Source organism: Onychostruthus taczanowskii, unplaced genomic scaffold, assembly GCF_017590055.1.
Source record: "Onychostruthus taczanowskii isolate IOZ18803 unplaced genomic scaffold, ASM1759005v1 scaffold37, whole genome shotgun sequence".
NCBI lineage: Eukaryota > Metazoa > Chordata > Aves > Passeriformes > Passeridae > Onychostruthus > Onychostruthus taczanowskii.
In genome coordinates, this window is record NW_024501126.1 from 5,345,113 (window position 1) to 5,369,804 (window position 24,692).

At 37.5% G+C, this 24,692-nt stretch overlaps 1 protein-coding gene across 1 annotated transcript in view; it reads left to right on the plus strand.

The window, feature by feature from the left end:
* The window catches only part of ADCY2 (adenylate cyclase 2), a 206,987-nt gene that overhangs the window by 175,378 nt on the left and 6,917 nt on the right, over nucleotides 1-24,692 (plus strand). Inside the window, exons 17-23 of the mRNA XM_041411780.1 lie at nucleotides 4,617-4,736; nucleotides 8,400-8,584; nucleotides 10,076-10,160; nucleotides 15,839-15,997; nucleotides 20,350-20,496; nucleotides 21,567-21,674; nucleotides 23,708-23,822. Of these exons, the coding sequence (XP_041267714.1) occupies nucleotides 4,617-4,736; nucleotides 8,400-8,584; nucleotides 10,076-10,160; nucleotides 15,839-15,997; nucleotides 20,350-20,496; nucleotides 21,567-21,674; nucleotides 23,708-23,822 (919 nt within the window). The remainder of the gene's footprint in view (nucleotides 1-4,616; nucleotides 4,737-8,399; nucleotides 8,585-10,075; nucleotides 10,161-15,838; nucleotides 15,998-20,349; nucleotides 20,497-21,566; nucleotides 21,675-23,707; nucleotides 23,823-24,692) is intronic.

The window sequence follows — 24,692 nt, forward strand, 5'->3', positions numbered from 1 at the left end:
GATAGTTATGCATTTTCACTTTGTGGCGCACAAACTTTCATGAAAAAAGAAATTATTGAGCAACTTTAATTTGATCCATTTATGCCACAAGACACCAAATAACACAGGTACATGAGCACTTTGATGTTAAGCCTTGTACAAACTGCAAAATGCAGTTTGCAAAATGCTCTAAAATTTCTGCTAAATGCATTTCAGTTCTCTCTGGATTTTCATTATGCTTTTACAACTTACCAATATCTCAGCATCACCTTTTTTTTGGTAAAAAATGCATAATAGTCTTGGTAAGAACTTAGCACTCCAGGCTGTCCTTAAACCTCTCCTTTTGAGCTTGAGAAGAGGGGGAGTGATACCGGAATTTGTGATTCTTCACACTATTCTTGGGCCATTCTTGTGAGGATCTGGGAATAAAAATTCTGGCTCAACTACCATTTTTCAAAGGAAACTGTGATATGCATTGTACACCCAAGTACTTTCATACCTCAGTGAGAAAGATGGCTTCTTTTCTGATGAGATGTAAACTAATGGTTTATGTTGCTGTTTTCAGACAACAAGAGACATGCACTAATTTATCCCATGTTTTGGGGGGAGGGTCTGTTACCACATGGCTCCCACTGAAAGCAGGTATTTTCATTATGTGAGGCAGAAAACTCACAACTGAGGATTGCAGATCATGTGAACGCAAGAAAAGAAAGAACTGTCAGAATATATGAAGTTAAAATAAGAATGTAATGGTAGCATGCTCAGACATTCCCTGGCAAACATTGGTATTCATAAAAAATACTGCTTTCATTTGAGTCATTTGAGTAGGTGTGACTGCTTAGTAGGACTGAACCTACTCTTACAAAAAATACTATGTTGAAGAACAATATGTATCTTCAGAGCACGATAGCAGATGTAGATAACTGAGGAGAGACAAGAAAGACAAGTGCAAACACATCATTCAGAAATAAGTGTTGTTTGGCTCATGGCAGGTGACAACACTTCCATATCCTTTTTTTTCTCCTTATTATATTTATTAATATATGCATAGATATACCATTTTTCATATAGTGTTCTGTGTATGCAGGTAACATTTATAGGTCAGAAATGCTTTGTGCAAGGTTCAAAACCCAAATTAAAATGCTTTAATATAAATTTAACATATATAAATATGCATACCATATGTGCTTCTATAATAGAATTGTGTTTGAGTTCTTCATGTTATATAATCTTTGCTCTGGGGACATGCAGAAAGTGGGATTCTGAAACTAAATATTTCATGTTTTCAGAAAAAGTATATGCACTGTTAGTGGGATGTGGTTCTCTTGGCAAATGCCCTTGTTAACAGAAGTTATTAAATAGCTGGAGGCAGGGAGGGAGAGTAAATCCTCAAAGCTGTCTGAAGGGTTTTTGTCCAAAGTTGTTCCTGTTAAAAGAGGCAGGCGAGCATCAGCTGGCTTAAAAAGTAACCAAGCAACTTCATAAAATCCTTAAGCAAAGAAGGAAGTAGTGTGAAAAGAAGTATAAAAGAAACAGAATCACAGAATGTGTCAGGTTGGGAAGGACCACAGTGGTCATCTGGTCCAGCCTCCCTGCTCAAGCAGGATCATCCTAGAGCACGTGACATAGGATTGTGTCCAGGCAGTTCTTGAACATCTCCAGTGAGGAAGACTCCACAGACTCCCTGGGCAATGTGGAAATGTGTAACAGGAGGCAGAGAGCTATGAGTGGAAACAGACGACTGTCAAAAAACTACTTTGACACTGTCATAAGTCACCTCTCTGGCATTATATCTCTGCTTCAGCCGGCAAGAGCAGCCTGCCTGTTGGATACTGTGAGCTGCCTGCAGGGACCACTGCTCAGGCTGGTCCCTGCACACAAACCTGCAAGGCTCTCTCTCCAGCATGTGCCTTGACAGCTTGCAGGGAGCTGCACAGGTGCACCTAGAGTACCTGCATCTCCTTTCAGCAGTGTGTGCCAGTAGGGGAACCTGCATGCCCAGAAGCAGGAGTATGTGCATTTCACCCATACATCCTTTGGGAAGAGTCAGATGTGCATGTAACTCTCTTCATGTACACGTCATTAGACGTCTTTGGGATCAGTTATAGAAGGATGTTTCAAAATCTGTATGTTTCAAAATGTTTATTAACATTTTGTAGGGTCTGTTTTCATGGTTTATCTGTTATATTTCTGTAGCAGCATGGGGTATTTCCCTGCGGGGAAAAGATTCAAAGGATTCCACACTCATCCTGACTTTGTAGTTCACTGATGGCAGGTTAATGATATGCAGTTTCACATACACAGTTATGTTGGCAAAGCAAAGGAACACAAAAGTGCAACTGCATAAACACAGGTGAGTGCCAGCTTGGGGTTGGTAGAAGGTGGCGTATTGAAAACCTTTGCAAATCCACAACCTTGGACTGATGTTGAGGGGGAGTTAAGAGAAAGAATGGCTTCAGACTCTTCTCTGCAGAGCTATAAAACATATCAAAGGGCACTCAACACAGGTGAGGTTGGATAGTCTTTAGAAAGTCACTGTGCACGAACAGTGCTGACTGCTGCCAAGGGGGATTGTGGGTCTCCATCCTTGGAAGTTTGCAAGACCTGGCTGTACAGAACTGTAACTGAATGACTGACCGGATCTAACATTAGTAAATCAATAAACCATTTTGATCCACTTTTAGTTGCTCCAAGTGAAGCAGTTCAGGTTTTCTCTGTAACAGCAGTTAAAGACAGAAATGGAGAAAGAATTTAGAGGTGGGTTACACAGTGACTACCTGCAGGGAACAGCGTGTGAGAGGGAGGTGGCCTCTGGAGCTCTACTCTGGTCAACCACGTGTAGATTTTCACATTTAATATATAAGAGGGACTATGAGGTTTGCTAATAAATTAAGGTGACAGTCAGTGTTTGTGAGGTAAGACTTGGGATTTTAGAAAGGAAAGAGTCAGGTATGGATTTGGGAAAATAAAAGAACTAGGATGAAATTTAGTAGTAAAAAGCTCAAGATTATAGTTGGTGTGACAGCTTAGTGACAAGAACTTCTGATACATGTTGGAAGTTCATCACATGGATAGGCAATGAGTTCAGGATTTTAATTAATTAGGTGGGTTTAATGTCAACTCAGCTGAATCACAATAACCATCCATGTGACTGCTTTTAACTCATGGTAAGTATGAACTGCATTTCCCTAGGTGAGTCCTAATGAAGGAAGGCTACCCCACATTTGCTGAGCATGATGTTAATAGCTGGGGTGATGTCCATGTGCAGTGTGTGTTAAGCTGTCTGAGCCCCAGCTGCATGAGGTACAGTGAGCTATTAAGGTTTTGTAGCTGTGAGCAAAGGAGCATTGTTCTAGATATATAAATTCAGTTTTTATATTCAGTTTATTGAATACATATAAATAGCTCAAAGGCAGGTGTCAAGAGGATGGTGCCAGGCTCTTTTCAGTGGTGTCCAGTAACAGGATGAGGAGCAATGGCCATAAACTAAAATACAAGTTCCACCTCAACATGAAGAAGAACTTCTTTACATTGAGGGTGGAAAAGACTGCCCAGGGAGGTTGTGGACTCTTCCTGTCTGAAGTCATCCAAAACCCACCTGGACACGTATAACCTGATCTAGGTGACTGTGCCATGGCAGGGGGTTGTCCTGGATAGTCTCCAGAGGTCTCTTCCAACCCTAAAAATTCGGTGACTCTAGGATGTATGGTAAGATATTTTTCTGCAGAATTTGTATTAGTGCTATTGCACAACTCATTGATAAAATCTGGGAAGTGTGTTGACAGTTTTGGTCACCCAGAAGGTTGAATTGAAAGAAATATGTACTGAGGGTGACTACTAGACTAAGTGGGGGAAGGAATGAGAAAAAGCATAGATTGATGAGCACAATGAAGCCTGAGATGACACTTTAAATACTAGGGAGAGGAGGAAGCTCTGTGAAAACTAATGGATGAGATTATGACAAGAAAAACAAGTGAACTGGCCATGAATAGTGATTAAATGTAGAAACAGCTTAAATGTTGAGATTCAAGCTACTGGTAGTAGTCACCAAAATCTAAATTGTTAAGAAAGCACTGGATCACTGCATCAAGGGGGTCTGTATGATGTTGGTTTCCTGTGTGACTACTGGCTGGATTTGATGACCCAAGAGATAAATGGATCCATTTTTCAGTTTCTATTACATTAGTCCTGATATTGATGTCAGTATTATGATGTTATTGCATCTGTGTAAACCAACTTCAGTAAAGACTTTTTATTCTTTCTTTAATTCTTCCTGTGTTTAAATAGGACATTCAGTTGAGGTAAATCCAAGAATTATTGAGTTTATTTCTTCATTGTCACTTGGATGTGTGAGCTTCTGATATATGAAAGTAATATAACAAAGACCATTTTGTCTTTTATTCAAGTAGAAAGTGTCAGATGAAGGTTAGCAAAGTTGTTTTTCTTTGAGAATGCAGGAACAAGTTATCATGGTGTGTCATCTTCCTTTTCCTATTTCAAATTGAAATACAAAAAATAGTGAAATACCAAAGTTAAATGGTTACATGTAAGGCTATCTCTGCTTCTCCATTTCTGTTCTCTATTTTGACCTTAAAGAGCTGTCATGCTAATGGATTATATGTTGATTTTTTTTCTAGTTTTTCCTGGATAATACTGTGATAGCTTTTCCCTCAGTTCTTAATTCATCAAATGCAAGTTTTCCTAATTCAAGTAATCAGACACGGTGGTGTATACAAAATAACTGTTTTTTCCTACCGGTAAGTTCATTTCACATTTCTTTGTTTGTTTACAACAATTACGCTAAATTGACTGTTACCAGATCTGCTTGAAGTTAAACACCCACCCATTTTTGAGACTGCAGTAAAAGCCTGAGTTTTTGTTTTTTTTTTTAGTCAGCTGCAACTGCATTTGAAGTAAGTGCGAAGTTAAATGAGATTAGTATTTCTGAAAATAGAGGTTTTAATGAATGTCAGATTAAAAAAAGCTGGAAACAGCATAATAACAAGGAAGCTTAATTCACCCATGCTAACACGTTACAAGATACCAAGATAACACACAGCATCTGCAAACAGACAGTGTACTGAATCCAGGTTAGTCTGCAGGCAGGTTTCCCATGGTAGGAATATTTTCATGTGGCTTACCTGAAAATATTCACCATTTTCATCAAGTGTGAAATTGTCACACTTCTGTCATTGCATGTTTTGGAAAAGCTGGTGTGAGAGGGATGGAAATAACTCTCATGTGCCACTATATATACTGCTTAAGAGACCTGAACTGATCTGAAGAAGATGTCTCAGTGTGAACAAAAGCACAATGAGACATGAAAGAGGAGGGGGAAGGACATTGCTGCAAAAAGTGGGACCCGTGTCCTAGAGAGCAGTGATTCTTAAAAGAATTACAAAAGACCTGCAGTTGAAAATATCAAGCCATATATTGTGTCAGAATAGGTCAGCTGGGTTTGGATGAATAAGCTGGTGGCAGCAAGAGGAGAAGGGAGTTTATTTCACCTCTATGGTGAAACAATGAGACCATTACCAAAATGGTGTGTCCTGATTTCAGGATTTGTAGCTTTTAAAGTATTAAACCAAATTCTTTCATTTACAAAATTTTTTTTTGATAGATTGGCATAAAAAAAATTACATTAAAATTTCACTTCTGACATTAATAAATGAAAAATTAAAGTTAGCTAAAGATTTTAAAACATCTCTCAAATATGCATTGTTTTCATCCCCAGACACTGCAAATATTTTAACTTGAAAAAGCTGTAAATTCCTTTTGAATTACTGCTTTTAATTTTTTTCTTTAATCTGGGATTAAAATTTTTCTCTCTTCACTCTATAAGATATTGAGTACTTAGGCTGACAAATGTTTGTTTTCTTAAATTAAAAATGTGTTATTTTGGAGCTGTGTGTTAGTTTTAAGCCTTTATTCATGTCAATAAACTTTTATGTGATTTATGATAGTAAACTTGACGTCTATTGACTATGCCATCTAAAATGAGTACATAAGAGCTTTGGGAATTACTTTAGCTCCAATTGATTTAGGTTCATTTTGAAGCAAAGCAATTTATTTGCCTCCTTCTCTACCCCTCAGAATGACTTTTTTTATTAGTATAGCTTACTTTTTAAAAAGACTTAGCAAAGATTCCTCAGTAAATTATAGCAACATTTTTTTGTTTATTTGTTGTGATGCTTCTGTAGTTTGTGTGTAACAGAAGTTGATGTGTGTATCTGCTTCTGGGACAAAACACAGTCTGGTATCAGTGCTGCCACCTCCACATGTTAAATAAATAGAAGTTATAATAATGACATCTAAAAGATGCAGTTTTGGAATATATTTTGTTTGACTAGGAGAATTTTTTACAAAATTACTTTCTCCTCAAGTTTTCGTCTATAGTCATATGGAAGTAGAATTCCTTCTTACTTCAGTAAAGATCTTTATACCCACAGAACTGCAGCTCTTAAATTTTAAGAGAAGAGACCAAACGCATTGGGCTGGTTCCTAAGTGTGTACTACCCTGGTGCAAGACACCAGACCTGTGATCACAGTAAGAAAGACACCCAGACTCTGTAAGGTGTTGGTTAAAATACCTTTATTAGCTAGCACGAGAAAGAAAAAGAGACTAGATGGAGTTACTCCCCTTCAGATTATGAGGCTTGATTCATACAGCATGAGGTGCAGGTTCTGTCTCTGGAGAGGTTACCCAGCATTTTCCTCTTTTGAGCTGTTGGAGTATTTTCTTAAAAGGAAACATTTATATTCACTGCTTCAGCTGTCAGACAGAAGGGACCTCCATGAGAACTTGCTCTTGCACTGTTGGAATAAGCCAAGGCTGCAGAGGGGGCATCACGTTGGTACCAAGTGGGAGCTGCCTGCAGGCTCCTGGGTTGTTGACTGAGCTGGCTGAGGTTATCCTGGGGCTGGGGGCTGCACTAAGCAGACCAGGGGCCTGCTCAGCTTCACTGCTCTGTGAATTGCCAAACTCTCCAGATCTGCTTGTTGCTAACTGAAACACTGCACTGCAATGCAAGGTCTGGATTCTTAAATGTCTGGCGATGCCACTCTTTTCTAATTCATCCACCCTTGTCTGACATTTTCAATCTATTCTATATATTTCTATGGAACACTGTCAGAGACTGTTCCACTTGAAAATTTCTGGGTCTTTGTCAAACAGTATTCATTTGCGGGTTCAAGACAACCTCCCCTTGCTTCTTTTTGGAAAACTGATTTCAACACTAGAATGCCTTATTGACCCAAAAAAGGATGCTGCTATTTTTATGTAATCATGGAGTGTGACCTCCTCTGAAAGGCAACTATCAGAGAAATTTTATTTTTTGGTGATTCTGAACAATAGTTTTATTTCTTATTTCAACCAGATCTCCTAGCAAATTACAGTAGCAGCAAAGATTGAGACGGCAGATAAATTCTGTCTGATGGGTGCTGTGAAAATTATCCTTCTTAGTGATCATCCAAAATTAGTATACAGTGATTCAGGTTCTGTCAGAAGTGCTGCCATCAACAAGTCAACAGTAGTCTGAAAATAGCATGACTAGAAATAGAATGCTTTGTAGTTTCAGAAAAGAAACTTCCTTGCAAGGTGCAGGACTGTAATTTTCAGGAAGCATTTCTGGCAAAGGGGTTGCATATGAAAGACTAAAATAATTATTCTAGAGATTATTCCTGTTTTAGCACTAATTCTGATGTCGTAATCAATTCCCAGGAAGTATTAGGAGAAAATATTTTTCCAGGAATTTAACTTCAACCATACATATTTTTGTTGATATATATGACATGGGAAAGAAAAGGCACTTTTTTTTTAGCAATTGAATGTATTCTTATACAGTTATTACTCCACAGGATTTGAGAGAAGGATTTTTTATATTTATATTATGCATTGACCCTGTTAATAGCTTCGTATTTTCCCTGTCCTAGCTGTTTATAAAATTGCATATCTATGAGATTCATAACTGTGTACTGCATCAGTTTATTATAACAGCTGCAAATACAGGCAATGAAATTATTGCTTCAGGCCTTTAGACATTTTACCTTGACCCAAATGCTAGCAAGACATACAGAGTAATCCTGGGACTCAAACATAAATGAAAATTTTACAGTGGAACAGAAGTAAATCTTATGTCAGCCTGCTGGCAACAGACTCCCACATTAGATTTCAACACCAGCAGTGGTATCCCACAAATGTAGATGAGTAAATCAAAAGTGTCAAAGGGTGAAAATTAGGGAGCATAAGTTTATTTTTATTGGATGTCTCTAAACCACAGTGTCCCAGATTGTGATAGATTGCACACTTCAGTGGTCAGTCAATAATTTGTTTTTTAAAGTAGCCTGAACATTTTATTATGCATGATTTCCTACTCAAGAGCCAAATTCTAAATATTTTCCATTTGATTTCTCTTTGTCAGTATTTTATATACAGCTGCATATTAGGGCTCATTTCCTGTTCTGTTTTCCTGAGGATAAATTATGAGTTGAAAATGGTAATAATGTTGATTGCATTGGTGGGCTACAATGTTATCCTTCTGCACACTCATGGGCCCATGCTGGATGACTACAGCAAATTTATGTATGCAATGGCACCTCTTAGAAGGTAGGTGGCTAACTCCAGTCTTTCTGAAGTTAAATATTCCCCATGGTAGCTCTTACGTCATGGAACATATGTGGCTGTGTAATCTGAGTTACAGTGTAAAATCATTGTCCTGCTGCAGTTAATGTTTGATTTAATGTCACTCCTCAGAGCATTAGAATAAAAGAAGTCTCGACAAGGCATTTAAGTCACACACTGTAAGAAACAGAGTATGGTTTAATTTGCATTTTTGTCACAAAGGACGTTACGAGAAGTCATAATCAAGTTTGTTAAGACCTCAGGCTGCACATCATTAAAGCTTTTAGAGCATATTTGCTACAAGCTGAAGAAAATATGCTTCCCCAGAACTACTACAAAATCTGAAATGTTTACAAATGAAGTCTTAGCGATTGAAAAAATTAGTAGACCAACAGTCTACTAATTTGGATTTTTTTTTCCTTAAGATACATTTGTATCTTAAGTTTTTGGTGAGACTGCTGAAATCTTTGTTACAGCTGATAATATATAGGACCAAAATTATGACTCTAGTTCTTGTTATTGCTCTGTAAAATAATTTTTGGACAGCTGTAATTTCTACCTCATTTTCAAAATATAGAGGTGATTCTCTTCTGTGTAGGCCAAGTGTATGACACATGCCACACCAGAAAATCTGGATATTCATAGTGCAGTTTCAATATCATTTTTCCTATGCTGTCACAATCATGGAAAAGGATCTGAATTGAAAAATAACTTAAAAAAAAAGTGTAGGTTCTTTTTGCACTTAAATCTAAAGATCAAGTGAACAAACCCAAGTATTTGTTTCCATTTTATTAAAGGAAAGAGTATGTGTGTGATGGTATGGAGAACCAGGGGACAGGTTAGATTGAGCTTGTGCTTGTGGCAGCTTTGATTTTGTCAGTCAAGCTCTGGGTATGTTGGTATTTTCCTTCCTAAATCTCTTGCCAAGGTTTTTATTTCAGTGACATAAGTAGGAGAGTTCTAGTGTGAACTGTTTTCCACTGCCTTTAGTGGCTTTTGCCAAAGCAGAGTTTTTAATAAACTCTGTACAAGATTAGTTTGTGCCTCCTCAGGTGAAAAGGTATCTTGGGAGTTAGGTGCTTTAGTTTCTGTTTCTTCATATTCGTTGGATATGGTCAAGCTCTCCACACTGGAAATAGTGTTATTTCATTAAAAATCTATTTTTATTCTACTTGTATAGAATAAGTCACAAATGCTCTCCATTTGCAAGTAAAAAAGGATATTAATTTCTTAAATCCTCGTCTTATTATTGGACTACAAAATGTAGGCACATTTGCAGAGAATGTAGCAGAGGTAATTAAAGCTACATAATATAAATAATGATATTTTATCAAATAATAGATTGTATCATATTTACATGTTCTTAGTTTATGTACCAAAAAGTAGGACATATAAATTGTGGTCTTATTTTTGTGCTCGAATTAATATTGGTTTAACTTTTGAGCAACCTGCTTTACTTAAATTTTTATTCTATAGGCCAGGAATACTGAAGGACCTGAAGACCATGGGCTCAATTTCCTTGTTCATATTCTTCATCACATTACTGGTTTTGGGTAGACAGGTAAGACACACTTCTCTTCACCTGCACCAGTGGACGCAATGCTAGCTGCCACGTGCAGCCTGTCACCTTCTCAAAGAAACACCTTTGTCCTGTTCTTTCCCATACCCTTGCAAAGGAGTGTCAGGGGCATGTATAACATTATTTTCTTTCTTGCCTTCCAATACACCCTTTAAACCCACCAATAACTATCACTGACACTGTGCTGATAGTGTACTGTGACTATTCCTTGTCATTCTGACCAATACTGGCTTGCAGCTTCCCAGTTTGCTCCCATCTGTCTGCATCCATCTGCTGTCTCCCTGGTTGCTTAATTGCAAGCTATTTTCTTCACAGTTATTACAATTTGGTGCAGACACAGAAACAATACAGCATGCACACAGAAGTGTGCCACATGCTGAGGCCATGGTTGCACTAAAACTGTGACCCAACAGGAAACAACTCTTTTTATGACCCAGTTGTGCTTTTCCAGAACGAATGTGATGTCAATGGTCTTACCCTGTACTAAGCTGAGGGAAGATGCAAGGGCAGTTCTTTCTCTAAATCCTCAGTCTCCTACAGGATTCATGGCTAAAATATGCAATTCCAGCCCATTGTGCCAGAGCAATGCAGTGAACAAGATAGGGCTCTGAAATGGAAGAGGCAATCCATGTGAGAGCTCATGAACAGCCTGAGCCTTCACAGACTGCAGCCGTGAAAGGACTTTATCCCAGACTGTCCTTAAATATTTCATGTACATTAACTCCTCAAAAGTTAATGACTGTCATTTAAATTGCCATGCAGGCCCTACAGGTTACTACATTAAAAAAATTGTTATCTGGCAGTTTCTGCAGTATTTATTGTAGTGGGGAACATCCTTCTTGATTTAGAAATACATTCTTCATCTGCCTTGTCACCAGCAGCACGTTGGAGTTTGTTCATTTGATGGTGGTGACAGGGTGGGTCTAGAGCACACCTACTTTCCCTCAGAAAGAGGGACAAGTTCTTCATCCCATCAGTGGACAATCTTTAGTCTCTGTCAACCCAAGTTTCAGATGGAGGCAGAGGGTGCAATACCAAGAATAAAGGAGAGAAGGAATATCATCTTCACTGGGAAAGGAAAAATTTCTTTGTGCTTTCAGTCACATCAACAAGGAAGCTTGTTCTGCACACAACTAGAGGTATTCTCTGTCACACCAACTAAGAAATTATTGCATAATGGAAAAAGTCTTCATTTTCAGAGCTGCAGGTCCAAGAACCTTGTCATGATAGAACTTATTTGTAACTCTTCAGTCTTTTGCCTTTGATTTTTCTAATTTATTCTCCATTAAAGAAGGAGAAAAAAGCTTCTGCACTTTCAAATTATCTCAAGCAAAGTCTAAATATTACTGGAAAATGTTATGAACTAATTTTACATACCTTGCATAAGACCTGCCATTTAAAGTTACTGTTGGTGATATTGATTGGTAGCAAATGCTTGGAAAAAGAATAGAGGAGGAAATCTACCTGCATAGAGTGACCTTTTCATGGACATATACTTCCCACCTTCTGCCAGTTATTATTTCTGTGGCTGTGTTTAATAGCTATTGGCTCTTTTACTTTCTGTGTCACTGTCTGATCCTTTCTTTATCCATTTTATCTTCCTGGTGTTCCCAATACTGATAATGAATTTCACAATTTGATAAAAATTCATGTGACAGTGTCTGTCTTTCTATTTTTAAACTTCCTCTTTTCTACTTTTACTGAGTGGCACTTGCAGGATGCTGTTGAGCCATCTTGGCAGTGTCAACAAAGTCAAATTCTTCTTTACCCCTCTTTCACAGAGGGTAACATGCAAGTAATATCTCTGTTAGTTATTGCATTTTTTGCAGATAATATATATTTTTTCTTCTTTTGATATCTGATTATTTAAAAAATGCTAAAGATAGTAGCTACTGATGAAAAGGGTGGCCTTTCTATTTCCCTTCAGCTGCCATTGGTGCTCCTCTGTCCCTAGGATGAGTAACCGAAACATTCATCCAAACAAAAAGTGGATGCTTTCTTGCAAACCTAGCTCTGTGAACATGGTCACCACTGGTCATAAAGATGCCTCTCCTGAATCAAAAGCAGAGACAGGGGGTCAGACCCTCTGGTTCAGTGGGGATGAAGAGAGGAAGAGGGAAGAGTTAGTATATCATTACATGGTTTATGAGCCTGCTTAATTTCTTTAGCTGCACAGCTAGCATCACTGCTGGAAGAAGCAGACCTTCCTTCAGCTGCTTATTCTAATCCTTTTGTCTCCTCATTTGTACTAGCCCAGCTCACTGTGTAGATGTTCAGTGGATCAAAACAGGGAAATGGTCAGGATTAAAAATTAACCCTGCAGAAATGGCTGGGCTTGAGCCAGATCTATTTTCAGGATTTATGGCATAGCCACAGCAGTGTTTGTGCCAGAAGAATGGGGGTGAACAGACAAAATAGAGGTGGAAAAAGCAGAATTGGTTTATTTTGATGGCCCTGCCTGCATAGGTGACAATAATTTCCTGACACTGAGGCAAAGTGACTCATTTCACCCTGTGTACAGATCCCGAGAGTTACCTGATAATAGGCTGGCAACAGGCAGACAATGTGTTGAGAATGGTGATTCTTCCACCCTTCCCAGGAGAATCCAGATTGGTATGGGCTTGACTGTGTAAGGAGTGTGCTCACATTTAAACACTGTTGAGCACTAAATCTCTCTTATGTTCTGCTTTGAATCCAGTATTGACATAGCCTGTGAATTCCTTTCTCAACAGTACCTAAGATGTTATGTGCCCCGTTCCTCTATAGGCTGGCTGTATAGATTATTTTCCATGATTGTTTATATTGTAGTTATCCACACTGAATTTCATTGGTAGTTTTACTGCTGAGGTGCTTGTGGCAGCTTCCCAGAGCTGTAAAACTTATTTATTTGTTGTCTCTGTTCTGTTTTTTTAGTGAGCTTTTATTTTGTGAGGGAATTCTTCTCTTTTTGAAAAAAGTAGTCTCTTCAAGAGCCTCTTCTGAAAGAATTCAATGAAAACTTACTTCAAATTTCACTGCTAGTCACATGACCATTTACTTCTTTGTAGTAGATGGAGGCATGTTTAGAGAAAGTATGTCAACTCATCCAATTGTATCAGCATTAGCCAGTATGTCTAAATAGCTCTTTTCCCTAGCATTTGCTGTTTTTTTTTTACAGAGTACCTTGCTCTATTGTTCCTGCTTCTTTTCCAAAGACTTGCCTTTGGAAATCATACCCTTTGTCAGTTCTCTAACACTCTGTCTGTCTTGACTGATCAGGATAAGTTTCGTATCATGCAAACAAACAAAAAAGCCACCACCACAATTCAAAGTTAATAAGCTGGTGCTCTTCTCTTTTTGAAATATGATATGCTGACCTTTCTAATTTCAAAGCAAATTGTAGAATACATTCTGATTTTTCTTTTCTGATCTTGGAGTTCTCTTTGCCCTTTTTTTGAGCAGCCTAAATTTAATTCAGTAAAGAATAAGGTAGTAAATAAATTATCTTTTTTATATGAGCTTTTAAAGAATAAGCATAATTTTGAAAACTTCACTTAGCTACCACCTTTTATTTTCACTACAAAGTTGGTACAATCCGTGGATATTTAATTTCAGCAGGCATGTTACTTTTATGAATTTATGCCAAGAATTTTGACATCCCAAGGTTTTACTGGATTTTTTATGCATGAATACCATTTGTGGCATTTGAATTTACCATCTATGTGTATTTATATTTATACTAATCCAAGTTCTTCGATGTACAAATATCTAGCGCATATATATATATATATATATATATATATATATACATTCTAAAAAAGTGACTGCATCTATTTTGCATCATGTGGACAGTTCTGAAAAAAATCCCTATTCATGACCTCAGGCTTTATAGGACTGATTATTGCCATTTAATACAGGCACAATGACAGGGCAACAATAAAATCCCATTTCCAAATTCCTGCAGAAATCTGTTCTCAGGTTCTCTGTACCTTTATGATTTTCTGTACAAGTATTTAAGTTTCTTCCCATTCTTATTTTGCTTATAGTTTGCAAATATCCTTTAGTAACATATAATTATTTAAAATATCCAGCTTGTTTGTTTATTTGTCATTTAAAGTCCAGATTTCTGAGATGCAGCATGATCCATTCTAAGATGTCAAGACCCCTTTTACTTTCAGAAAAATGTTACCTTTGAGTCATAATAGCCAGAATATTTCTTCTGCAGTGCATTTCAGGTTTGCATTCTGTCCTCAGTAGTATTGGTATCAGCACAAAGAGAGTATGGTAACAGTGATTTCATGTGATGGATGTTCTCTTTCAGTTCTGTAATTAAATATTTAAATAGTACTTTGCCCTTATCAACCCATTCAAAGGAAACCTGAGTATATTTTTCTCTATTCATTTAAGTGGAGGAATAATTTTCCTCTTACTGTTTTTTCATCCTGCAAGTATTTGGAAGTTACAGTTTTTCTTCATCAGTTTTTTTCTTTCATTGCCTTTTAAAAGCTTGCCAAATCATTTTATTACCATCTAATTTCAACTTTCTACTCTTATCTTTGGCTTTGATCTCAATAGAATACCTATGAATCATTTTGAGCTGTGACAGCCACTGTCCAGTCAGAAGGACTACTCTCATTTTTTATGTCAATGCTTACTGACTGCTAATACCAGTAGCTAGCACTTTTAAGTTTTTCTATAATGATTGCCATCATAATCATATTCTCCTGGTTAATAACATAGTCTTCACTGAGATTGCCTGTTAGTGTTAAACCATTAAGACTATGTTGAAATAGCTCTTGATTTTTATCAGGTCAAATGAAATAGGCCAAGAGAAGGAGGCTTTACTGTGGAAATAATACCATCGAATTCATGACAACACCTTGGCAATACTGAAAGGAAGTGGAGAGAGCTCCACAAAAGTGCAGTTTTATTAATTTTCAACCACCTTTCTAGTGAAATTGGATCTCAAAACATACTGATATTCCAAGGACTTTGCGTATTTTCATATAGTTCCAGGTATTGTTGTTGTGGTTACTGAAAAGCTACTGGGACAAAAAGAAAAGCAGGATAAAGTATTACAGAAAGGAGTGTGAAACCAACCAACCAACCAACCAACCAACCAAAAAAAGCGCAACTACCAAAACCAAAACTCAATTGAATTGGCCTAACTGACTGGGCCATTTTTGATATTCTGATCATGATTTGATATACTGAATGTATATTATATCAATGGGCGGTTTTCTTTTTTCCAGGCTGGTGGCATGGTGCAAGTCCAAGTTAGTAAAAGTTAGGGTCTTCCTGAAATGCCCATTATTGTAAGTGAAATTCTGCACTTACAAAATAATATTAAGTTACAAAACTGTAAATTGTTTCCATTAGAGTGTTTGAATTCTGAAATTAATTTCTACTCAAGTTTAAGAGTAGATAAATAAATCTTCTATTGTTTAAGGCACCGTGCAACTTTTCTTATTTTCTCCTGGGCCTTTTTGCTGGATTTGATAAAATGTATGTCACAAAGTCAGTGCTTGGGGTTTGACTTCTGTGGGACCTGGAATTATATTTGAGTAGCCAAATAATAGCATTGTAGGGGTTGTGTACTGTGCTTATTTTGTCTCTTAAACCTGTACTCCAGCAGGACAAGATGCCTATTGTTTCTTTACTTCTGTGTCCTCTTGTAACAGAATGAATATTACTGTAGGTTAGACTTCCTGTGGAAGAACAAGTTCAAAAAAGAGCGGGAGGAGATTGAAACCATGGAGAACCTAAATCGGGTGCTTCTGGAGAATGTGCTTCCAGCCCACGTAGCTGAACACTTCTTGGCAAGAAACCTGAAGAATGAGGTCAGCTGTCTCTGTATATCCTCTACTCTGTAAGAAAGCAGTGTACCCTGGAAATACCACTTAATGCTGTTTTGAACAGTAGGTCCTTGCGAAAATATAAATTTACAGACACTTTCATTTCCTCTTTCCTTCCTGTAAGGTTTGCTTTACAGCACTGAATGCACCATAATACCCTGAAATAAAAAGGTGAAATTTTCCTAAGTGGCAATGCACTTTGCCTATTGAACGACGGTAAAAATAGGAGAGGAGGAGGAAGAACAGAATGGCTGAATCAACATGGGTTTAATTTTAAATCATATGCATTCAGATACTTTTTCCTCCATGATCAGAGTGGAGTTGCAACCAGGTTCTGAATTTTCTTCTGTTCACTAGTGAGCTTGTTTATTGGAGTGAAAATTAACCTTTTCCCCGAAACAGTGGCTATGTTAATTCTGGAAAGATGTTCTGAACACTGAATTACCTGTTTATTCACTGCTTAATGGACCTAATCCAATCACCAGAAAAGTCACCCAAAAGATCCATCTTTACTTTTCTGGAAATTAGATCTGGTCCTAATATTCCTTTACAGTAATAATAAAGAAAAAAAATATATATAAATCCATTTAGAGAAAGTAACAGCTATAGAGTTCTTAAACGTAAGATTTTTAATTACTTGTGCTTGCCAAATAATTGTTTCAAAAATGACAAAAGAGGACAGAGGGCAGGTTTAGGGATTCATTTTTGATCTCCTGAGACGAAAAGGACAACATCTTCCTTTTCACTGTGGATTGCATTAAGCAGTACTAATCAGGACTGCATTTCAATACTTTAGTATTCCCTGCAAATATTCATTTGGTAGCTAACAAAAATTGCTGTGGGGTTCCTTTGAATGCAGTGAAGATTTTGGCTGGAGGCCAAGTTGACTCAGCTCCAGTTCTCAGTTAAGGCATTAAGCACAGCAAACCATCAGGAGATTGCTTTCTTGATTATGTGCTACTCTACCTCAGCTCCGAAGCAGAGCAGCACCATCTGCTTACCTTTGTGTCAGCTACCAGATTTATCTTGTCACCCCTCAAGATTATTAGGTTGGAATGAGTTTACTTAATTTAATGAGGCACAGAAACTGTAATATGCTGAGCTCCCCAACTCATCATGTCAGGTGAAGTAAAAATGATTTGTCATGATTTTAATGACATACATTGAAAAAACCCCAAAAAACCGAACTCAAGTTGTTCCTGGTTTTGTTTCTTTCAACAGTTTTCAAAGGAAGGCCCTTTCAAATCTCTGGAAGTATTCAGGAATATAAGTATCTGTCATGTCTTTAGATTTGTTTCAATATTAGCAATGTTCTGTATGTAGATACAGATGTTAGGGCAGATTAGTCCTTTGTTTTCTCTGTGTGGATACCTGAGTCAACAGATACGACACTGAAATTTGTCCATATTTTCCTTAGCTGCAAACATTCAAGTTAGTATAGTTTGATGTGTGTTCTTTTCTGTTTAAAACAGATTCTGAGATTACGAAAATGGATGAATATTCTATTTCAAAATACTACTTCCCTTAGTATTTTATGCATGCAGCTGTATATGGAGAAAAGGGAAAACAAAGTGTGCTGCTGAAAAACAGGCAGAAGAAATAAAAAGGGATAAAGTGAGTGGATGAATGCTAACTGGGAGCAGTTGGACTGTAGTTTCAAATGACCAACAAAGGTCTTTTTATAACAAGATACATATATTGACTAATGCTAATACACCAAAAGCAAAGGTCCTTCAGAGTAAATAATAAAGGTTTGTTTGCTTTAACCAGAAGCTCCGGAGCTGGGTTCTGCTTATAGTCTGCATGCTGGATACAAGACAGGTTATTTTCCAATTGAAAGACAGGCTCAAATCTAAAATGAAAAGCAGGAAACAGGGCCAGGATTAAATATATCTGCACCTGGCTTTTGCAGCTTTCTCCTTAATGCTTTTATCCTTCAGATTCCCTATTAGTAAAAAGTGCTTGGGAGCTTTTGTGTTGCAAGCTAACTGGCAAGCCCATCACTGAGCAGGAGGAATTGTGCTTTATTAGCTACAGGATGGAGCTACCACCTTACTTAGAGAAAAAATTCTGCCCCAGAGAAGCTGACCACCATACCCTTCCAAGGGACAGAATTGGACTGATTTGCCTTCTCTAACTCAGGAAGATTTTCAGACACTGGAGATGAGAAGACAGTAAAAGGAACATACTTGCAGAATTTCAGATGTTATTAAAGAGAGAAAAGGATTGAATGCAAAAGACAGGATTATTTTATTTTTGTTAAAATAAGAAAAGCTGTTCCTTCCTAGAATAGTATTGCACTTAATTTTCTGACTACACATTTTGGAGAGTACTGTTTCAAGAGAAGAATTCTCAGGAAAATTAAGGCACTCAATTGTAACATCCTTTATTAATATGATCAAAATAAACTAGATGGGGATGACTCCTTGAAATTCTCTGAAATTTATTGTGATAGTCACAATTACTACTTATCTGGTTATAAATAGTGCCACTTGTTGTTTCCATGATGGTACTATGTTATTGAGCATTCATTAGTGGGGATGGATATTGCCACCATTAGAGAGGAAGGAGGACAAATGGGTTGCTATAATTGAAATGAAGTTACAGGGAAGATGACCTGAGGAAATAGAAGTAAAGCTGGGTTAACCACAGAATGTAGTCTCTGTACCTTGTTAAGGAAATACCCCATCTGACCATGCAGGAGCCACTCTGGCAGTCAGACCTTCCCTGAGAAGGGACCGAATTCCCTTCACAGTGGGCAGCTCCAGTGAGCCAACAGGTGCCCTGCTTGACTCCCCACACACCACACACTCATGTTCAGACCAGATTTCCTTACTGGCTTGACCCTTGGGTTTCCCACAGCAGAGTCTCAAAAATCTGGATTTAATCATGGTGCGACAAGAGAGTAACAGCTGGAGCTGTGAATCAATATATTCCATCCCTACAGCATACAGTTGTGGTGGAGCTTCAGTGATGCTATGGGCATAAAATCCCTAGAAAATACAGGAGGCACAAAAAATCTAGTAATAAAAAATTTATCTCCTCCAGCTGCATGTGTTCCTTCCTGTCCATCATTATTTTCATGTTTGCCCAGAAACTTCCCTCACACCTGTGATAGGATGAAGCAGTCAGCAGTTTTCCCATAGCTCTGTTATTTTTCAGTTGTATATCAGCTGTAAAGACCCACTATGTCTGTGCACGTCTGTGTACAGGCACACCACATTCTTCCAAAAGGACACACTGACTGTCAAATTGCAAAACCCAAGCTTTGCTAAGTAAAAAGGGAAATATTATCTTATGCTTCTTGAACTTACTGAATAAATCCTTTGCATGTGAGTATTGAAATCACTTTTTACTCAAATAATAACTTGAAGGTAGTTTTACATTAAAGTAGATAGCAGCCTCATTTATTGCTGTGTCTATGTTTGAAGGTAGTTTTACATTAAAGTAGATAGCAGCCTCATTTATTGCTGTGTCTATGTTTGTGTATATATGTTAATTATTTTTTTAGTGTTAGTTTAATAAATTTTATTTCTTTCTGTCTTTTTTGGGGGAATGTGAATTTGTCCTGAAAGAAGAGATAGTCTAATGTTCAAGGACAGTAGAGAGGAAACTGAAGGGGGTGGTGGGAGGTGGTAAATTTTAGCACCAGAATCTTTCTGTGGAGTAGAGATGCTCTCATTTCAATGGCCACAGAAGGTAGTGCAGACTCTGCCATAAGTAAGTTTCAGTTCAGAGGGCTTCTTTCTTTTTGGCCCAGCTCCTTGTTTTGCAAAAGGAAGGATAATTTGGATTTTTTTGCAAAAAAAAGCGTAATTATTTTGTCCTCTTAGGCATATTGTCATTTTAGGTTAGGAACTATCAATCAGGGTCATTTTGCATTATGCTTTTGTAGTACATTGAGTTTGTGATTTTGGTTCAGTTTTTTTGTTAGTACAATAACAAACAGCTAATAATAAATTGGATATTGTTTTACAAAATACATTTTCAGTCATGCAAGCTAGACTAAATTCTCTGCATAAGAAATCTCAGAGATGGGCCCTATCTAATGAATTAGTGAACATTTTGCTTTCACAAAGTTAAAGTTCAGGAAGAAAAAAAAATCATTACAATATTTTCAGCTTTATGTGTTAAGTCTCTTTTATGAATAGGTTTATGCATTGTTTAAAATTAATAAATGCAGCTAAGTGCAAAAAACATCCAACCTCCATCTTAAGGCATTCCAACTACTGCAGCACCTCTGTTTTTAGATCCTGGATACTGCATGTTAATAAGGAAACTTATTTACAGCTGGGTATGATAATTTCTTTTTCTTTACACTGTTTTCTTTTGGACAGGATCTGTATCACCAGTCATACGACTGTGTCTGTGTCATGTTTGCCTCTGTTCCGGATTTCAAGGAATTTTACACAGAATCTGATGTAAATAAGGAAGGGTTGGAATGTCTCAGGCTGCTAAATGAGATCATTGCGGACTTTGATGATGTATGTACCTACAACAGGGATGGTTTCAATCTTACTGACTCATGATATGCAACAGTCAGAAAGCATACTTGAAGGGGAGAGTGGAAGAGCTGTCAGAAAATACTTACAGGGACTATTAAAGGAAAAAGAGATTTATGTGGGATAAATCAGATATTGATCTGACATCATATTCAATTGCTTTTGATTTGCTATAGTGAGAATCATGTGAGTATATATTTTTTTTTTGCTTGTTAGCTGCAGCTCTTGAAACAGTTACATTACCTGCCATGTATTAATCAGAGGTTCTAAATATGAATGTCTAAAGTCAGGTATAACTTTGTGTTATACCTGATCTGCACTGATGATTTGATACACAAGCAAATCAAAGGATTGTAAAAGTTGTAATGTTCCATTTTCTGAAGTCAGAAGCAAGTCGAGGGTATGACTACAGATGGATTGGGAAAAGGCATCTATTAAGCCTCACTGAGAACAGTATTTTTCTATAGGGAAGTTATTAGTGATGAAAATACCAGTAAAAGGCATTAAAATCGTGTCATGACTCAGAGAGCACGGTCTGGATTTGTGTATCCGCAGCTGTAGAGGGTATTTTAGCAGCAAACCCATTTGGAGAGCATTGGGTGTCCAATGTTCAAAACAAACTGGGATATATGAACTAAAATCTTTGGACTTCAGTCCTATTGACATGGAGTATTCCACTGGCATGAAATAGATGCTTACTTTCAGAAAGCTGCATAAAGCTTAAGTGTTGGCTGGCATGGTGATCCAGTTGCAATATCACGATTGCAAAGTGTACTGACTTTTAAAAGCTGTATATAAAATAAGATGGAATTTATCCTCATGACTATAAATTTCATCCCTTTATGTAAAAAGGTGTTTTAGAAGACAGAAATTCTCTGCCCTTGGAGTTCTGTAACCATTGTTTTATCCATCCTTAAGTCCTTCATCCTGTATATATTTGTGAAGCCATTTGAGGTCCATACAGAAACTGTTCTAAGACTTGATTCTCTGATCGTTGTTAAGAGTAACAGAGCTGCTGATCTGAATAATGAATGATTGTCATTGTTTTACAGTTATTGTCAAAACCAAAGTTCAGTGGAGTTGAAAAGATAAAGACCATTGGAAGCACTTACATGGCAGCAACAGGACTCAGTGCTACACCCAACCAAGAACAGTGTCAGGTACAGGAAAACACGTTTCTGCTTAATAAAAAGCATATTCAAATGAAGGCTAAAATTTTGTTCATTAAGCTGCAGGTTATGTATAATAATGTGGCCTAGTTTTTTCTTATTAGCATAGATTGTATTGTACTGGACAAGTATATACTTTAGTAGTCTCTGTGAATTTTTCTTCACATTGCAGTTTGAAAATGCCACCTCTGTGTTTGCTAAAACAGGCCTTCTACTCTACAGTACAGCACTTTATTCCTATGTGCTGCCTCAAGACTGGATTTACAGAACATGCAAAAGATTGCAAGAATTAAAGTTTTCCATTGTGAGCTGGAGGGATGATTTGCCTTACTAACTATACACTTTTAGAACACTCAGACTCAGCATTGAGAATATGTTCCTTTGTTTCTAGTTTACTTAATATGGTAGGATTGGGAACTGCAGTCATTGGAAATCCAGATCAGAGAAGCAATTCATAACTTATTCAAAAACCTTGATTCTGACATGATCTTTATAGTACTACAGGTTAGCAACAGAGACACAGCAATTAAGAACCAACACAGTCTCTGCTAAGGATTAATGTGCTCTTGCCAAACTCATGTTCCTTCTAAACACAAGCAATTACCACATGAACTATAGACCCTAAGGATCTTGAGGACAAAGAATTATTTTAAATTAGCTCTGACATTTAATGCAGGGAGGTAAAGGAGATGAAGAAAATGCAGAACTGCAGACCAAAGATATGAAGACATAGAGAGCTCTCAATCACAACTAAAACTAGTGTATGCAGAGGAAAAATTTACCATTTGAGTTATTTCCACAATCAGGAGATCCACCTTTTAGCATTCCTTTGGTGATTTAGCTCACATTCTCAAAAGAAACCCACCAGAACTCAGCAGCTTTCATTCCAGATTCCCAAAAACGCACAGATCCTGCAGTACCTAGTGTGGCAATGACTGATTGCTAGACATACTGCTGGGAACCACCCCCAGCTTAAAATAAGCATCTAAGGAAGACTAAGTGCCTAAGGAAGGGGTCTGAATATATCAGCTGAACAGGAAACCATCTGTTTTAGCTAGGAGTGAACTCCAAAGGAAACAGGCTTCATTTATCTAAACAGCTGTTGCAGCAAGCGCCACTGTCCCACCCTAGACTGGTGCACGCACTCCACGAATCACCTCTGAAGTTGTCATCTGTCCATCTCTTCTGTCTCTTTATCTCAAGAAATAGGGAAGATTCAGTAATTTCTCATAGAGATCAGTGAGTCCATGTCTTATGAAATCAGTCACTTGTCAGGATCCTACCTTGGGCTGTGGGACACCAAAATCAATTTTCTCCTCGGCCTGAAATGGCTCAAAACAGCACTTAAAATAAGGTTACTTTGTTATGTATGAGGAGAGATTAAGTCGACAGCCTTGATAAGTGGTATAAGCTCCATAAATAAAAGTGCAGAGGGGGGTTGCCCTCTTCCTCTTGTGTTTTAGTCATTTTCAGGTCTGTTAAATGTTCTCAGATGTACTTGCTTATCTGCAAGATGAGATCAGTGCAAAAATTCTTAAAATTGTGAATTTCACTTGATCTTAAGCATTTTATAAGGGTGCTGAGCCGTGCAACACTGAGAGGAAAGAATCTCTGTGGGACTGTCCACAAGCATTATTTATTATAAAAGGAAATACAATAGAAGCAGACACTTAAAGAAAATTAATTAACAAATTCTAGGCACACATAGATATTGAGTGCCAGTGGGATTAGACAGCAGCTAATCAGTCACTTGACAATCAAAATGTTAGATTAGGCATGGTTTGGATCTATCACCTCTAGACTGCCTGGTTGTTCACAAGTGAATTGCATCCTGTCTCTCGGCCGTTGTTTGATCTAAGTGATGCTGGACCAGGTGCCACCTTCTACATTACTTCTGTGCATCTGCCTGCAGAGGACACCCCTAAAGGCTTACGTGTCTTAAGTGTTCAGCATATTTTGGTTGTATTCTCACAGCAATCAAGGCTCACAAGAATGATTTTACACTGTTTGTCTTTTGAATTCAGGAACCTGAACGACAGTATATGCACATAGGAACCATGGTGGAGTTTGCATTTGCCTTGGTGGCAAAACTGGATGTCATAAACAAGCATTCATTTAATGACTTCAAGTTACGAGTAGGTGAGTATCACAGGATTCTTAGGAGAGCATCATGGACAAGGGGGAGAATTAAAGTAGTAGCAGAACTGACCAAAAGGGCTATGATAGTAAACAGCACCATCTTTACCCTGTTTAAAAGCAGCCTACATGGTATTGTCCATTACCTCCTAGAGTGTTTCAATTATAGACTTGGAAACCATTCATATTTAAGGAATGGTTGAAAAAAATATGTTCACATGGCTCTGAATGGTTTTTTGGTAACTCTGTAAAAATTATTGTAGAGGTTATAAGCCATACATTTTTGGAAGTTTACAAATACCAAAAGAATACACAAGAAAACTCTAGAATGGGCTTTGCAAAACTGTATAAATGGCTTTTCAGAGGACAAGAGCTATAAGGGGTCAGTGAGGCTGGAGTTTGAAATATTTTACATGTACTAAATTCAAGCAAGCACACAATGCACTCTTTCCCTTGAACTGTTAGATGAGAGAGAGTATTTGCCTTTGTTATTCAGATAAGAGCAAAGATGACTAGTTATTTATCTTGGAAAGAGGTATCCCTTATGTTTCAGTTTCTAATTGCTTCTTCTTGTGCATCCTGGTATTTTTAAAAAGAAACAGACAGCTGCAGTAAGCAGTAGAAAAAATGATAAAATAAATTAATTCAGAGCTGGTCAAGAACCATATGTTCCAAAATGTTTATTTCCTGATAGCAGTACACAGCAGTTTCACAATGCAATATGTAACGTGGAAAGTGTGAAATGAAAACAGTAAACAAATATTGAAAACCCATAAATTCTGTAAATGTGTCAGAAGTATTTGATTTCCAACAGTTATTCTCCTGTCTTGTCTTTTTCTTGCTGTACCGCTTGCTTTTCCTTTCGGCTGCTCC